The 17,593-nt window shown below is 39.3% G+C and overlaps 1 protein-coding gene across 1 annotated transcript in view; it reads left to right on the top strand.

Annotated features, from left to right (window-relative positions):
* nectin3b (nectin cell adhesion molecule 3b) overlaps window positions 1–10,941 on the top strand; it is a 47,604-nt gene extending 36,663 nt beyond the window's left edge. Inside the window, exons 4-7 of the mRNA XM_016477360.1 lie at window positions 1,840–2,139; window positions 4,784–4,901; window positions 5,595–5,746; window positions 9,392–10,941. Coding sequence (XP_016332846.1) covers window positions 1,840–2,139; window positions 4,784–4,901; window positions 5,595–5,746; window positions 9,392–10,104 — 1,283 coding nt within the window. The 3' untranslated portion in view covers window positions 10,105–10,941. The remainder of the gene's footprint in view (window positions 1–1,839; window positions 2,140–4,783; window positions 4,902–5,594; window positions 5,747–9,391) is intronic.
* Window positions 10,942–17,593: the final 6,652 nt, after the last annotated feature.

Here is a 17,593-nt window from a genome sequence, read left to right as displayed (position 1 = left end):
TTTTGCACCCTCAGATTCCAGATTTTCAAATAGTTGTATTTCAGCCAAATATTGTCCTATCCTAAAAAAAAAACGTACATCAATGGAAAGCTTACTTATTCAGCTTTCAGATGATAAGTCTTCAAAAAAAATTACCCTTATGACTGGTTTTGTGGTTCAGGGTCACATATTAGAAAGATTTCCATTTCATATTCTATAGGGATGCCTATCCAGTTGAAGCCACTAGATGCGGCGCTGCTGCGTTGTTCGTTCAAAATATTTGGGGAAAAGAGAACATCAATGCGGAGAAGACCTTGTTTACATCAAAACTGAAACAAGCCATTCACACAGAACACATATTTCGCACATTTTCTAGAGGGACATCTATCACCATTGCACTCGCATCTCGCACAATGGAGCCGCATGTTTAGAAAGTTTAACTTTCTAAAAAAAAAAACATATATTGAGACTTTATGGTGGGGTTTTTTCCCCATCCCACTACATCTCATGTTTTTAAATGAAAAAATGTACTCTGTGTGATTGGCTTTCCGCCCTTTGTATTAAACTATGCATACATACATGATGCTGTTTTGTTTATAGTTGTTTAAGCAACTTAATTAATTATAATTGGTTTAAACATTATTTTATACATTATGCACTTTTTTTCACAGATAGTCGTTATCTTATGCTTTGAATAAACGTGCATTAGTAATATTTTGCTCAATGCGCCCTCTTGTGGCCTCAGAAGAGAAGCCAAAAGCTATTCTTCGCCATAACTGAAATTATGCATTTTAAATTTGAATATAATTCGAATTTTGATCGTATTTAAGTGCAAAATTCGAATTTAGTTTTTCAGCCATTTTGACAGCCCTAATATTCTATTCATCAGACAATCCTTAAAAGAATGCCATGGTTTCCACAAAAATATAAAGCATAACAACTGTTTTTAACATTAATGATAATAATAAGAAATGTTTCTTGAGCACCAAATCAGCACAATAGAATGATTTCTGAAGGATCATGTGACACTGAAGACTGGAGTATTGATGCTGACAATTTAGTTTTGCCATCACAGGAATAAGTTACTTATAATAGAAACAATCATTTTAAATTGTAATAATGTTTCACAATATTACTGTTTTATTGCATTTTGATCAGCCTTTAAAACATTTACTGAACCCCTGACCTTTGAACAGTAGTGTATATCAATAGATGATTGTATTAGCCCTTCTTGATTTAGCGGGCCTCCCTTGTCACAGGAGCCTGGGACAACGTTCCCATTTGTCTCCCACCGGTGATGGCACTGAGTAGAGGAATGGAAGGGAAAAGCGCCCCACACATGTTAAGTTTCTTTCAGCCGCTGCGGAGGCAAAGCTCAGTTTTCCAGGCCTGAACACTGCTGGATTCATAATGGCTCGCACACGCCCAAGCCCTGCCCCTTCTGCCATGTAAACTGGATAAGCCATTAAAACAAATAATTTCATCTTCTCTGGAAAAGCACTTAGTGCTCTCTGATGAGAAACCGAGGCTGCCCTCAGCCGGTAGTAACCATAGAGATTTTTTATTTTTTTCAGTCCGATAAGACTTTTATTTCTTCTCAACGAAAATCTAATTATTCTCTCAGTCATTCTTATCAGTTTATGAATTTACTGGCTGTGGTACCAGAGTGATTCTTAATGCTGAGGGGATTAGCTTATAGTTAGCTTTGTACTCTCATCTAAATAGATGTGCTTTAGCTCGGTTCATTATCTTGATGCATCTTTCCAGTAATAGTGTGAGTTTGTCTCCTCACATTAAAGCTCAGAATTAAACGCAAGTGGTGTGGTATATTTATCTCAAAGATGTCTCTCTCTGTCATAGTGGAGCCGAAGGTGTATGTCTCTGCTGGATCTTCTGCTCTGATCGACGGTGGCAATGAAACCACAGTGGCCACCTGTATTGCTGAGAGGGCTCGGCCCCCTGCCGACGTGTCCTGGGAGACGAATCTGTACGGCACGTCTGAGGCCCACATGCAGGACGATGTCAACGGCACCACTACGACCCAGGTGCACTACACCTGGCAACCCTCCCGTCACGCCCAGGGCCACACGCTAACATGTGTGGTCAAACACCCCGCTCTACAGAGGGACTTCAGGATACCCTATATCATCAACGTACAGTGTGAGTATCGGATAGGGTTTTTTTATAGTGTGACAAGAGTGTGCGCATGATTCTGTTTATGCAGTATCCGTTTTGTTTTGTTTTCTTTTCTTTTATGTTTTGCGCAAATTTACTAGCCATAATTAATTCTTATTACCAGCTTCGTAGTTCATTTTATTCAATAGAAATAGAGCATAGAATAGAATAAATATGGAATAAAAAAAAAACCAATACAATGTTTTTTTTTTATTAGAGCACACTATTATGTGTAACTGTTTCACTATTTGGAAAGATGTTCTGCTATTCATTGTTCACTTTTCACAGTTTCACTATTTTGAAGAACCTTGTGGAAAATGTGTTCTCATGAAAGTTTGTACATAAAAAATGTTTTACTTACATTGTATACATTTTAAAAACTCATTTGTGTATATTTTATAAAATATATAAGTTTTTCTGTACTGTTTCTTAGTTTTTCGCTTTATAATTTTGCAATTTAAGAGTGCTTTTACACAAGAAATGCAATTTAAAGTTTGCTTCATTTAGTATTCACACAACAGTTTTTTGTGTTGTTAATTTAGTATATTTTTTAAATTATTATTATTTTTTAAATACTATTCCGTATATAATTTACAGCATTTCCTTAGAAGGATTGTTATAAATAGTAAAAATTAAACTGAAATACATCCACATCCACATGAAATGGAAACCAGAATCATATCAAATTGAGATATTGTGAATCAGAGTCGATCAAATATGGAAATCTGTATGGATAATCAGCCCTAGAAGCATGTCTTTTTTTAAATTTGCTCATCACTTAAATCAGATTTTTTTTTAAACTGCGAGAATCAGACTTCTTGCAATTTAAACCATGCAACCACTTATCAGCCAATTGGCCACTAAACATATTTACTTCCAAAAGCCAAACTTGACTCTCATTTGGTGCTTGTTCCTGTGTGCACGCAAGCCTGTTTTTGTTTGCTCAATCTAGCACAACAAACCCAAAGTAGCTTCTCCATGAAGATTTCACAGTAACTTACATTTTGTTTTTTCTATACCACGTCAGGCAATCAGATTTATGTCCAGAGCTCACATCTGTTTTCCATATCACCCCAGTGCGGTAACTATCCACATGACATGATGTCTTGATGCCGTCTTGTGCGTGATGGAGCTAAAAGCCCTTTTGCTAAGACACAGTCCTCAGAGTTTCATGAACTTATACTGAATACAGGTAGTGATGCTTCAGACAAATGATTTATCAGTGGTGTTTAACGATTTCTGCACACAGACTTCTACTAAGCTCCATTGAGCAGCGAGGAAGGCGCATAAGTGTTAGGGGCAGGCACAGGAAGCAGCCGGTGTAGGGAGTATGAGGAGGGAGAGGTCACATCAGTCATTGGACGACGCTTCTGCGCTCAATGGGGGCTACAGTCACGGAAGCATTTTTCTTTCGTTTTCCATCCATCTTTTTTCATCTCATAGGGTATATATAACCTCTTAATTCAGCACGCTCACTTAAAGAACTTTAAAGAGCTTTTCTAAAGGCACAAATCAATACTGTGTCCATTGTCTTTGTAAGTGGTCTTGTACTGCTGGTCAGACACACAAAGTCCTAATGATGAATTATGTTGCTTTATGATCAATTAGTAATAATAATGTTGTTGTGTTATAGATTGCTACTTTATTGTTGTACCATTTGTCATGGATATAAAAATACGATATAACAGAGTGAAAAATTGAAGGGGGTCTGAATACTTTCCGTACCCACTGTATAAAAGATGTTTCTGCCTTAGCAAAAAATAAGGTAATTAGACTTGCAAACTTCATTTCTCATAATTGTTTCTTTATATTAAGAAGTTGCTTTATAGCTACATTTTTAGAGCGATTTGAAGTCCCTTTGTTAGATAAAAAGTCGCATTTATGATAAATAGTCTCAAATGGGAGACAATGTCAAAATTGCAAGATTGTGACTTTAAATCTTGTGACTGACTTGGCATTTCTACTAATTGTGACCTTTTTTCTTACAAATGCAACTTTCTCACAGATTGATATTATAGTTTAAATGTAATGTCATGTATTCAAACCACAAAAATTAGTTGTAGTTTTCTTTTAGTCCATGTACAGTATATTACCTTATATAAAAATTAACCATGTTAAATTTAGTGTTAGTATTGCTATAACAAAATATAATTTATACAGTACAGTTATTTAAATACCAAATGAAAAAATATATATTTGGTATATAATTATTATATATTTACATATATTATGTGGGTGTGTGTGTGTGTGTGTGTGTGTACAGATGTGCATATTTATATTGTGTACATCTGTGTACACACACGTACATAATCTGGACCAAAAATATTAATGATTTATTCTGACTGCACCGATTTTTATCTAAAGCCCCCTAATACATAACACATGGCAACTGGCAAATCAGCATGGCATCTGGTGATTTATGGCTGTGACGTAAACTAAGTGTTTTATGTCTTTAAAAATTGATATGTCCTGCCCAAACTTTCTGTTTCAATAGGAAATGTGTCAACACAGGACAAGAAAACTGCACTTGTCATGTCATTTTATAGGGTCTTTAACAAGGCATAGCCTAGCCTTACCTTTCTTAAACTACTCTGAATGATCCGTTTATGCTTTGTGTGTGTGTGTGCAGTTGCTCCAGACATCCTGGTGCTGGGCTATGACGGCGACTGGTATGTGGGCAGGGAGAATGTGCAACTGAAGTGTCGAGCCAAGGCCAACCCGCCTGCCCAGCACTTCAGATGGATCAGGTGTGTAACCACTATGTCTGGAATGGGTTCAAGAGTGTACTCATCGCAACTCAACTCAACTCAAAGCAACAGATTATCTCTACGATTCACAACACCAAGAGTAGCTTTCAAACTGTCAGGTTTCAATGCAAATGACCAGTATTATGAGTGGATGCCCAAGCATTCTACTTATTCAAAGCAAATCTAATTCTAGGAATCCACTAATCTGTTAATGTTTGTCAGTATTGTTCACGAAGTTAGAAGATTGCACATCAATCATGTGAGCTTAAACAATCTGCCTCAAGCAGTCATAAATGTTTTGACAAACCATTCTTTGAGGAAAATAACTGCAATGGAGTAATTTTTGAACTATAAAATGACACGGAATGGGAGTCGTGGGCAAGCAAAAATATGTTTAACAAATCAAAACTTGTTGACACATATGCTAGTCACTTGTTGGTTTGATTTTTTTTATCAATATCTGGTCCAACTAATCCGTTTCACAAAAGCTTTTCACTTCTTTTTTTCTGCAATTAACCATTAATTTAGTTGGTCTTTAAGATCTTTAATGGACTTTAAAATCTTAAGAAACGTGTTTTCAGTCAAGCTTTTGACTGACATTCTAGATTTCTGCTGCTACTGACATTTTCCATAGTGCCTAGGCAGACTTGGATAAATGATAGAGTTTGATAAAGACATGTTTGCATGTTTTAGGTTGGATGGAGAGATGCCAGATGGAGCAGAGGTGGTGAATAACTCTTTGGTGTTTATGAGACCCTTGCAGAAGAACGACTCTGGGGTTTACAGGTGTGAGGTGGCAAACGATATCGGACTGCACAGCCGAGACATTAGAATACGTGTTCAGGGTGAGTAAGAGACTTGAAACATGACACCCATCTTACCAAAGTTTACCAGTATGTTTCCTATGTGAAACTGGAGAAACAATGGTAAAAAATAACATAAAAACTTTACCAGTCAAATTTATTTTAACACTCACACACACCCATTGTTGGTGTGTTGAAATGTTGGCCTTAATCTGAAACGAATGGACTGAGAATGCCGTATCTGGTTTTCTTCAAGGGAAAGTTCACCTGAAAATATTAATTCCTAACATTATTTACTCATTTCAAAAATGTATGCTGTTTGTTTTTTCTTTTTTTATGAACAACAACATGAGGGTGAGTACATTTTATTTTTGGGTGAACTATTTCTTCGAGCCCCACAGATCTTCTTTAGAACCCACTGATCTCATCACTCAGAATCACATGGGTCCGGATCCATTTTTATGAGGCACACAAGCTTATAATCATTTTCGTGAGCCAGAGTCCTTTGCCTGAAAGGCATTGGTCCTCCATTTAAATTCATTTTAAGTTCAGCTTTGGCTTTTTAAAAAAAAAAGTTTTGATGGGTTTTTATTGGGTTTCCTGAGTCATTGTCTAATTGACCTCTGAGACAGGTGTTCTCTGTCACATTCCATGAGGTTTATCTCCCATCATTTTTGCGTGAACATTAAACATCGAATACTGTTGTTTCATGAGTTTCTGTGATAGTCACCTCCCTCTCTCTGTTGCTCTTTCTCCCTCCCTTGTGCACACTTACATCTCTGAGACTGTCACGCTGTTATACAAGGGGAGAATAGAGCGGAAGCAACCTTGACTGAGAGATGTCCTAGATTCATGAAACATTCACCAGCTCTTTTCAACCACCATTAATTATGTATTTTCTTTTAAAATTTTCTTATGCTCTCCCCTTGAGAAAGATTCCGCTTCTGTGTGCATGAAGCTGCGTTTCTGTGCGTGTTTGGTTGTTTTATGTCAAAGTTGTCTGCGTCTATCTTCTAAGAGTTCCTTTGCGTCATTTGAGTCGTGATGTTTCTACTATAATGCCTACTGCTACTGTTTGCGTATTGACGGAGTGAATGTGGGTGTGAAAGTGTGTGTGCTGCTGATGCTGATCTTTGTGCATGAGTATGGGTGGGCAGTACCTGTCCTGCATGTTAAACACCCTGCCGCTACCTGTGTGGTCACCAATCACCCCCAAATACACACCCACACACTCCCTCCAAACGGGTTGATCCATACAGTGTATGGACAGGAATGGGGTACCACATAAATTTGGATTTTATGGAGGCACATAGAAGAGAAGCATGAGAGAGGGAGGGATTTCTGACCTTTCCGTGACTTGTCCTCTCTTTATGTCCTGTTCTCTTCCCTTCTGGACATTGATGTGCTGAGGCCAGAAGGTCTACGGTTTATTGATTGAAACAAATTATTCTTTAACTCGCTGGGCAAAATTGAATAAATTAAAATAAATTGACATTATACATGTCCCTTGTGGTTTAAGGGGATAGTTCACACAAAAATGTAAATTCTGTCATTATTTACTCATCGTCATGTTGTTGCAAACCCATATGATTTTCTTTCTTCTGTAGATCAGATATTTTGAAGAATGTTCATGCAGGTCTTTTCCATGCAGTGGTGTTTCATAGTGTTAATCTCCAAAAATGTGTAAAGGTAGTCTTTTATGATTTGTGCGCTATTTTTCAAGTCTTCTGAAGCCATACAAAAACTTTAATTGTCCAAAATGTAAATTGTTGTCCATGGAACTACTGAATCATTGAGTCAGTGATTTGAGGTTCCGGTCTGTGAACAAACTATTAAGGTTCTTGAATGAATCATTCAGACTTGGTTCAAAAGACCAATTTGTGCACTGATTCAGTTCTTGAGTTCAACTCACTGAATCATTGACTCTTGAGTGGTCATATTAACTATAAACTGTCGTGTGGAAAAGAGCTGTGAATTTTCTTCAAAGATTCTCTTTTTTATTTCACTCAAAGAAATAACCATGACCAGGTCAACAAAAAAAAAAAGAGGGTGAGTAAATAGTGACAACCAGGGCTGTCTAGACCATGCTCTGCCCTTTAGATGTTAGGATCAGCCTTGGTGATAACTTAGATTTTTGGTTGAACTAAAAAGCTGCTCTTTCCTACATACATATACATTCACTCACCAGACCCACAGATGCATCCAAATTACCTTTAACCTTGCGGGAACAAAACCGTCCAAGAATGCTTTATGTATGCTATGTTTATTATTCATTCCAGCAAGGATGAGCAAATTATTCCCCACTTTAGCTGGAGCATTTGAACCGCGTAACCCTGAAGAGCTTGCAGCCCTGACTCCTGAGAGTGAACTCGCACGTTCTGCACTCTATGCATGCACACACTTCACAGCCAGCCAAATAGCTCTCATTGCGCCGGGAACAGGACACTCCCGTAATGGGATTGTTTGACTTTCAGCTTCCAGTCTCCAAGAACCTTCTTGCATAGTCCAGATGCATGCCCCAGAATGCGATGAAACGCTACACGCTGCTCCATAACACAATCAAGCGATCAATGCATGGTAATGGTGTTAACGCAGTCTTCTACCCAAGCACCATGTTAGCAGTTAGGCGTAGCAGCCACCCAATCCTTGGGTATTCTCGACGTCTGTCCCTCTCCCCTCCCCCAGTAGCACGTACCCTTTCCCTGACCCCTTCCTTCCATTTAGTTTGTTCTCATCACTCAGCTATGTGGTCATCCGTACTCCCTCTCTCAGCTAACACAAATGTTGCTCATTAGGTTTCATTGTTGCAGATGACTGTACTTCAGTGTTAGCTGGAGATGTTAGTATGTAGCTCCTCATGAATCCCTTATCATGAAGATCCCAAATCTCCTTTCTCTTCCATGTTTTTAGTCATCTTTGCTCTGGACAACAGTTTCAGGTTTTGAAGCCGTCTGAAGGTTTGCAATCGCATCCTTTCAATAAAAAACCTGGAACTATTGCATCCAAGGCAATAGAGGATAGTCCTGTTATTCATGCTATATGTCATGCTAGAAGATATTACAATCTTGGAAGCAGATTCATATGACCGTTAATGATATACTGATGTAGCTGGCATTGACATTATCTACTTTTCTTTGTCTATCCATCCCTTCCTCCTGCCCCCTCCCTCTTGCCTCTCCTTCCTTCCCTCCATTAGATCCTCCCTCAACCACCACCATGCCCCCCACCACCCCTGTGCGCCTCCTAACCGCCGACATCTCTGCCACCGTGCCTGGCAATAAGCAGCGAGCCCTCATAACGTCTCCAACCCTGGCGCCTCTGCCGGAGGGGAGCCTAGGCACGATTGTCGGTGGGGCAGTAGGCGGAGCCCTCTTCCTGCTGTTGCTGCTTGTTCTAGGCGGAGTTTATTACCAGCGTCAACGGCAGACATTCCGTGGCGACTACTACACAAAGCAGTATCATGGCCCCTCGGATATGCAGAAGGCTCCCCAGCCCCATGAGCTGCAGCAAGTCTACAGCAAAGGAAGCCCTGACACCAAGCTCAAGTCCAACCAGGATAACGGCACCATCTACCCAGATAAGGATCGAGAAGAGTGGGGTGATTTCGACCGAGAGCGATCACCCAACGGTCGCAGCAGAGCTCTGAGGGAAGCAGGCGGTCAAATCAGCAACCTTAATCATTATTAGATCCTCCCTCAACCACCCCCATGCCCCCCACCACCCCTGTGCACCTCCTAACCGCCTACATCTCTGCCACCGCGCCTGGCAATAAGCAGAGAGCCCTCATCACGTCTCCAACCCTGGCGCCTCTGCCGGAGGGGAGCCTAGGCACGATTGTGGGTGGGGCAGTAGGCGGAGCACTCTTCCTGCTGTTGCTCCTTATTCTGGGTGGAGTTTATTACCAGCGTCAACGGCGGACGTTCCGCGGCGACTACTACACAAAGCAGTATCACGGCCCCTCGGATATGCAAAAGGCTCCCCAGCCCCATGAGCTGCAGCAAGTCTACAGCAAAGGAAGCCCTGACACCAAGCTCAAATCCAACCAGGATAACGGCACCATCTACCCGGATAAGGATCGAGAAGAGTGGGGTGATTTCGACCGCGAGCGATCGCCCAACGGTCGCAGCAGAGCTCTGAGGGAAGCAGCCGGTCAAATGAATCACCATAATCATCACAACCTTGAGCACGGCTATCACAGCGACCATCACCCAGTCCAGCCGCAAAGCTTCAGTCCAGCCCATCATATCCAGAGGAGCTCGCTGCAGCCGGAGCCCCGCAGGTTTGCCGCTCCGCAAGTCATGAGCAACGGCTCCCCCTACCTGCCGGAGGACTGCTACGACAACGACTACGTGTCGCACACGGATGGCTCAATGATCTCCCGGAGGGAGTGGTATGTCTGAGAAGAACGAGCAGGAAGAGACTGCGTAAACACTTACGAAATGCTTCAGACTGCAAAATGAGGACGATCAGAATTATGTAAAGAAAATTAGTAGGAAATGCACCTTTTCTAGTAGTTTACACCTACTTTTTTTTGTTTTTGTACATTAGCCTAATCATTAGTTAGCTGGCTTAATAGATGTTTTGGGACCAAGTGAGGGTATAATTCTCGTCTTCGTTTCTTAGATTGGTGAGGCAACAAGACGTCTGCTTTATGTTTCACCGATAAACCAGTTCAGGTGTGATATAAGTTGCCAAATCAATAGCCAGTCTCCTTTCCCTTGCACAGTGAGGTGAACTGTGTGATTTATTTAAAAGAAAACCGTTAGAACAAATGCAATTTGTATTGAGATAACCTGTCGTTAAGTGTCGTTAAGTGTTTCAGATCAGCCCAACCGTGAGCGATGAGTTTCGATGAGTCATGTCAACTTTCAATGCTGTCACTCTGATGGAGGCAGAAATTAGCTCCTGTCAACAGCCTGGCGGTTTCCATGGCAACATTTATTTCTTCTCTACTGGCATACAGAGTTGCTGTAGGGAGGAGCTAGACAGGGAGGACCGTGCTGGATTTGATAAAGCCCAATGGGCGAAAGCCAGACAGGATGATTGCCGAAATGGGGTGGCTGTAATTGTATCAATTCATCTTCCATTTGCATAACCCTGCATCACTGTATTAGCTCTGGATTTCTTTTGTTTGTGCCATCAAAAATGGAGTCTGTCTGCAGGAGACGGTTGGACAATGTACATTAAAAACTACTGCCATTGTTCAACATGAAAGCTTGTCCCATATTAATGTAGCTGTCTGCTGTCTGTAATATGTAAATCCAATCAGCTGGTGTTAACCAACAGTGTTTTGATGAATCGGCTCATTGCCTGTGCAATAGTGTTCAGATTTCCAGTCACATTCGCGCACATAATTTAACGCAGAAGACGATAGCCTAACACACACGTTATTGGTCATTAAACTTGTGTTGGCTGGATCTTAATGAGCTAGCAGATGCGTATGTTTGGTTTTTGAGATATTGGAGATGATATTGTAGTGCCTTAAACTGAAGACGTGCCCTGTAAGCATTATAAAGTGAATGCAGAATTTACGAGCGAGTGAGTATCATTTTCAGAAGTATACGAGTAGTTTTGAGGCATGAAGTGGTCAGGTTGGGTCCTGAGATCATTATTTTGTACTGTGCTTTGTTCACCACCTTGTTTTGTGTGCCATTTGCTTCTTTCAGACAATAACTAATTGTTTTTTTCGCATTAAATGACGTGTGACACTTGAGTCACGGTGCACATCAAAGAGTTATGAACTTAAAATGTCTATGTGTACAGGTTTGGGTGAAGAATTCGATGAAAACAAAGTTATGTATATATGCTGGCAGATAGGAGAACCTTGTTTTGTTTGTTAGTTTGTTTGAATTTATTGTTCCTATAGGAAGCCTGAGATTCAACTGTGGAACGCACTAGAAAACCCACCATTACACAGATTGTGATGAGAGGATCACACGTACACTTCTTCAGAATCTTTTCCACTTTTTTTGTTTTACAAAAGAGCTACTGTAACAAAAGAAAATATAAAAATAATTTTAAAAAATGGCAAGGAAGAAATGTATTTGCAATGTATAGATGATACTGAGCATTATTTTGTAAAATCAACCTTTGGGATACATTTGTTTTAAAATAAAGCACCTTTTTTTCTGTGACATGTTTCTTTCTTTTATAAGTTGGCCTCAGATCCATTTCTTGCTGGTTGGAGGGGTGATTGTTGAGGGCTTGGGTGTGACTGGTTGCTTCAGCTGCAGAAATGCTCCCTGTGGGGGTCTCCTCTACACTCCTGGAGGCCTCCAGGGATGTATTCCTCACGCCCACTTTTCCTTTGCTGTGGTTAACCTACTTCATCTCCAAAGATCCCTTCGTGCTCTAAACCTCATGCATATTTTGTGGGAAAGCCTGTGGCTAAAAGCTTCCTGTGGATGAGGGTTAAACTTCCTCTCAGACTTACCTAGGATAGCCCTAAAGTGGGGTGGATTATGGACTTGTTGATTCTTGTGTTTGCACTGCTGTTCTGTCGATCTGTGTGAGAGAAGATGGGGGAGCTGGTTGACGAAGGGAAGATCAAGCACAGCAGTGGGACTAAATGGTGTTTGAGTGGTTGTTGTTTCATAGCCGTTGGAGAGTCTGTCATCCTGTCCAATCAGCTGGTGGTGGGACAAGCTAGTAATTACAGTTGTCAAAAGTTCCACAATGAGTTCATGTCCAAAGTCGGCTCATAAAACATGCCTATTTATATAGCAAAGAAGTGTTTTAATGCTTTGGACCATCTTGCACCCCAAATCAGGGGAAAACAAGTGTCAAAATAATTACCTATTGTTTTAAGTAATGTACAAATTGTCCTTGATTTATACCTTTTATCTTGACATAGCCTCGATTTTACTATATATAGGGATGCGCTGAAATTAATAAATGTAATGAATGACTTATGTTTTAGTACTACTTTGTACTATTTTTCTTCAGTATTTTGTTTACTGTTTCACAGATTCACTTAATTGTTTTTAAATAATGTAAATCTAAGTGCAATCTAATTGAAATTATTTTTAGAAAATGAAAAGATTAAATTGGTCAAAAGTTATAGTAAAGGCATTTGCATGTTACATAATGTTTCTATTTTAAATAAATGTTATTTTTAAATTGATATTCATCAAAGAGTCCTTGGGGGAAAAAAGTTTTACATTGCCAAAAAATATGAAGCAGCACAACTGTTTTCAACATTTCAAAACAATGTTTCTTAAGCACCAAGTTATCAGCAGCATATTGAAAATCTTTCTGAAGGATCATGTGACACTAAAGCTGAAAATTCAGCTATTCCATCACAGGAATAAATGACATTTTAAAATATTGTAATAGAAAAGTCATTTTGTGTTATTTCACAATATTTCTGTTTTACTGTATTTTTGATCAAATAAATCCAGTCTTGGTGAGCATATGAAAATTATTTTTAAAAACATTTTTTAATGCTGGTGTACAAAAATAATTACATTTTTATGAGTTGATTCATTCTATATTGGTGCTTTTTCTCATTTTTGTCAGTCAATCAACTTGTAAACTACATGTTGTCCTTCACAGGCCATCAGCCTGAGAACCACTTCAACAGAAGCAGCACTGAAACTTGTTCTTCTGAACAATGCCGTTAATTAGTTACCTCAGTGATAAGAAATGACACAAACATGCTCTTTATTCCTTCGAGAATATACAGAATAGAGATACTTTCCTTCCTTCAGGTATCTTAAGTCCAGGTTACTGTATAATTCCCTGGAAAGTGAGGTTAGCTCACTGAAAATAATGTCATTCATTATCTGAGCAGTCACACTATCACGGGTGAAGAGGTCACTGTCTCTCACTGCACTGTTTGAATAGATTCTATAAGGAGCAGTATTACCCCCTCTCTGCTCCATCAGTGCCTCTGATTGGTTAAATTAGTCCGGTAGAATGGTTTTGTTTGCCACAGCCCCCTTCCAGGCCATTGACACCATCCCCATGGCAACAGACTCTTCCCGGGCTTGTTCTCTTGAGGGATACCTGTGCCTCCTATCTCAGAGAAACAAGAGGGCTTAGAGAGTGGATGAAAGAGGGCAATTCTGTGGAAAAAAAGGGAGAGGAGATGGGAAATGAGGGGGAGCTTGAAACAGAAAGTCAAAGATGAACCAAGGTTAAAAAGGAGAACTGGGGGACGATGCAACATAAATGCATGCGTGAAGCTGAAATATGGCATTATAAATTCCTTCTATAAAAGATAGACACTTTAAAAGGCTGTGATCTGTCATTGTGAACAAGGCATTTTCTTCCCTTTTTTTTTTTTTTGCTTCCGGAGGATATTTCCTTTGGAAAATTTGTCATTTTGTGACTCTTTCTGCTTCTCAGATATCCATCTTTTATGACATATTTTTCCACTAATACATCATAGTGGTCATGAAATCGTTCCCTCAGTGGTAGGCTGTTATTAAATGTTCAGTGGTCCATTTCAGAGAGTCATTTATCAGAACTAGAACACTGGAAAGTGTTACTGCACTTGTTATTTCACAGTCACATATATACTAGGTGGTAAATATGTAACCAAATCGGCCTCCAGCTGGTTCTCAAGATATCGTGTTAAGACAAATATATAAAAACACAAATACTAAGCATTATATGCGTTTCCTTTCCTGATGGTGATTTTTTTAAGGCATCAAACATAACCAATCCATAGCTAAATGTTTATTAGCCATTTTTCCTTACACCCAAGAAGAAATTTCCTCAGCTTGGCAATAGTGTAAGAATTCAATGTGAAAAAAGAAGGAAAATAATCTCTCTGATTTTTATTCTGGATAATATATTTATTTACTTTAGACTGTGAATTGCAAATAAGTTGTGAGTCGCTGGTTTGTGGGCGATTTGGAACTGAATACCTTTGAAATTCTTTTAATTTAATTTGTATTAAGGTAGCAAATGACGCAGAACTGCTATTTGAATTTGGATTGAAGAAATTAGAATTAAAACAGTTTCATACAATAATTTTTAATTATGACTTCGGAAAATCTTGTCAAGATTGATGTTTGAAAATTTAGGAGAAAAAATTATATAAAGACGTCTTTTTTTTTTTTTTCTTTTTTTTTTTGAAGTTGTAATTAAAACGATTCTTGGATTATGTTTTACAAAAAAATTAAAGATGTAATGATTAATTCAGTGTTACTTGCTGTTTCTTTGTAATAGTTGCTATATATTTTTTCAGTGCATAAAGAACCTTTAACTTCTGTTGAAACGTTTTTTTCCACAAAAGGTTCTGTTTAGTGTTAAAAGGTTCTTTAGGTTATTAAAATGTTCTTCACGCAAGAAAAAAAAAGTTATTTTTTTTAATGTTCAATGAAAGGTTCTTTGGGGAACCCAAAATGTTTCTTCTATGGCATTGCCGTGAAACCACCTTTTGAAACCTTTATGATAGACAGGGACCACCCAGAATCAGCTGCTCTTCTCAACAGTCACACACACTATAACCCCTTCATAAAAATCTGGCAGTTTAAACAATGGCATTCACAACAGAAGATGACCTCTGACACTTGACCCACCTATCTCCTTTCATTTACCGGAACAACTCTTTTGAAATCACTTAAGCGGTGGTCTTTCTCTCGTCTAGTGACCTCTATTAGGACAAACGTGTTATATTGAGTCATTGAGCCCTTTTGGTCAGCTGCATCATAAACCTTTGCCCTTTTCAAGGACGTTTCTCCAGTTCCTCCCATTGCCCCACAGACTGTAGTTGAGTTTCACAGTAATTAAGACTCATGGCTTGCGAACACACAACAGAATCCCTTTCCGGTCCAAGACAGACACCCCTACCTGCACTCCAATATGGCTATCAGATGTCAGCCAGCAGGGAATGCCAGCTTTCCCCATGTAACATTTACCAGAATGCATTGTGATGCTTTATCCCCCACCCAGCTCCTGTTATCAAATACCCACCGAGAGTGTTGAATGAGTTACGGGGTGTCCGTGTCCCATACGACAATCTGAGACCCATAACACTCAGTCTAAGAGAAACACCTGATCCCTTTAATCAGGTTTAAAGATGCCTGCCACCCCTCCACCGGCTCCAAGTGAGTGTGAACTCATTTAATCCTCCTTTACTATGGGATCACCTCTGTTCTGAGCCTTGAATTTCCCCGCCAGAATCTAGAAATCTTAAATCTGCTTGTAAACATCTCTTAGATAAGATGAGAGGACCTTCAAAGGGTACGGTTCAAGTCTGGACTCACCTGTGAAAAGTCTTAAGTCCAGTGGGGTTAAAGTGAGCTGCTAAAAGGCACCTGAATTATGGTCACGGCACTTAAGAAGAGAACCACAGAAGAGCGAACAACAGATTTCCGAAGATGTTTGTAGAGGATTGCTGAAAAAAATAGCTCAAGAAAAAGCTCCAAAAGAGCTTGTATATTTACACACAAACACACCAAATTCTAGAAGTTTATGTGTAGTTTTATCCAAACATTGCAGTGTACTTCAGATATTAAGTGTATGTGTGTGTGTGTATGTATATATGTATGTGTGTGTATATATATGAAGAATACATTTAACTATGCAATAGTAATAGGGGTGCTCCGATCAGGATTTTTGAGGCCAATCGCCGATCACAGAAAGCAGTATCTGCCGATACGATTACCGATCTTTTTAAAGCCTTATTTTTATCATGTAGAATTTTTTATAGTAATACTCCAATCAGGAATTTTAGACATTTATTCAGGGCCTGAATTTCTTTGAATTTGAGGGGTGGAGGGGAGCATTTTTAGACATTTTTCAAAAATATATATTTATCTCACCTAAATGTTCGATCATGAAGAGCATTTTTACACTCATGCAATTGTTGCACAATAGCTTACACACAGCACAAAACAGTTGCTTCAAGCAAGTGGCAAAACGTTTAAACTACTTTTCTTACATTATCACAAACATTCTAAATTAAAACTTACCATTGACAGAAACAGTCAGCTCTACTGCCTTTTCTTTTGCATTTAATTCTTTATTACAAGCAATCCTGCCATTCATAAAGAACTTTGTTTTCCTACCTCCACGAGTGCCATCTATTATTGAATTGTTTATCTAAAAGTGCTCTTTTCCTTTAAACCTAGACAAAAAGCCATACGTGTTGACTGTGAAACACAGTAGACTTTAATAATATGCATTTATGGTGTAATTACTACATTTTCATGTCAATACATGTTCATTCTTACGTTATCACAAACTTACCATTGACAGAAATAGTCAGCTCTACTGCCTTTTCTTTTGTATTTAAATCTTTATTACAAGCTTAAAATTTTTATTACAAGCTTTAAACCTAGCCAAAAAGCCATACGTGTTGACTGTGAAACACAGTAGACTTTAATTATATGCATTTATGGTGTAATTACTACATTTTCCTTTTCATATTTACCGCAAACAATGCGCAGTCACTTTTAATTCGGAAACGATCTCTGCACTGCAGCAGACGTACCGCTCCTGGAACGCACTGCCAGACGCAACCGTGCAGTGTGAACGCTTTAATCCGTTAACATGAGCGTGGAAAAAAATATGCACCATATACGTATTGCAAACAGAGTAATGTGAACCTGGCGTTATGTGTGTGCACTTCAAGTGTGCATGAGCGCACGGTCTCCAGGAGAGCGCGCGAGTGCTGAATGGTTAAACACTGGCAAGAGGGAAAAAGAAATGCAATTTATAAACTTTAGTGGCAACACTGCCTCGATTGTGCAAGTGACAATTCCTGTGCCAACTGTGCAGCGTGCAGCTCGCTTATAGTGCAGACACGACGTGTGGTGATTTGAAGCCATTTGCGCATTTCGAGAGATAAAGAGAGAGAGCGCGCGGTGATTCAGCACCTAGAAAGGACCTCCACAGCCCTGAAAGACAGCGGAGACCAGGACAACTAGATGAGCC

This window comes from Sinocyclocheilus anshuiensis, unplaced genomic scaffold (assembly GCF_001515605.1).
Source record: "Sinocyclocheilus anshuiensis isolate Anshui unplaced genomic scaffold, SAMN03320099.WGS_v1.1 scaffold412, whole genome shotgun sequence".
NCBI classification, from domain to species: Eukaryota; Metazoa; Chordata; class Actinopteri; order Cypriniformes; family Cyprinidae; genus Sinocyclocheilus; species Sinocyclocheilus anshuiensis.
The sequence above is the reverse complement of the archived record's forward strand: the minus strand, read 5'-3'. Positions and strand labels throughout refer to the sequence as shown.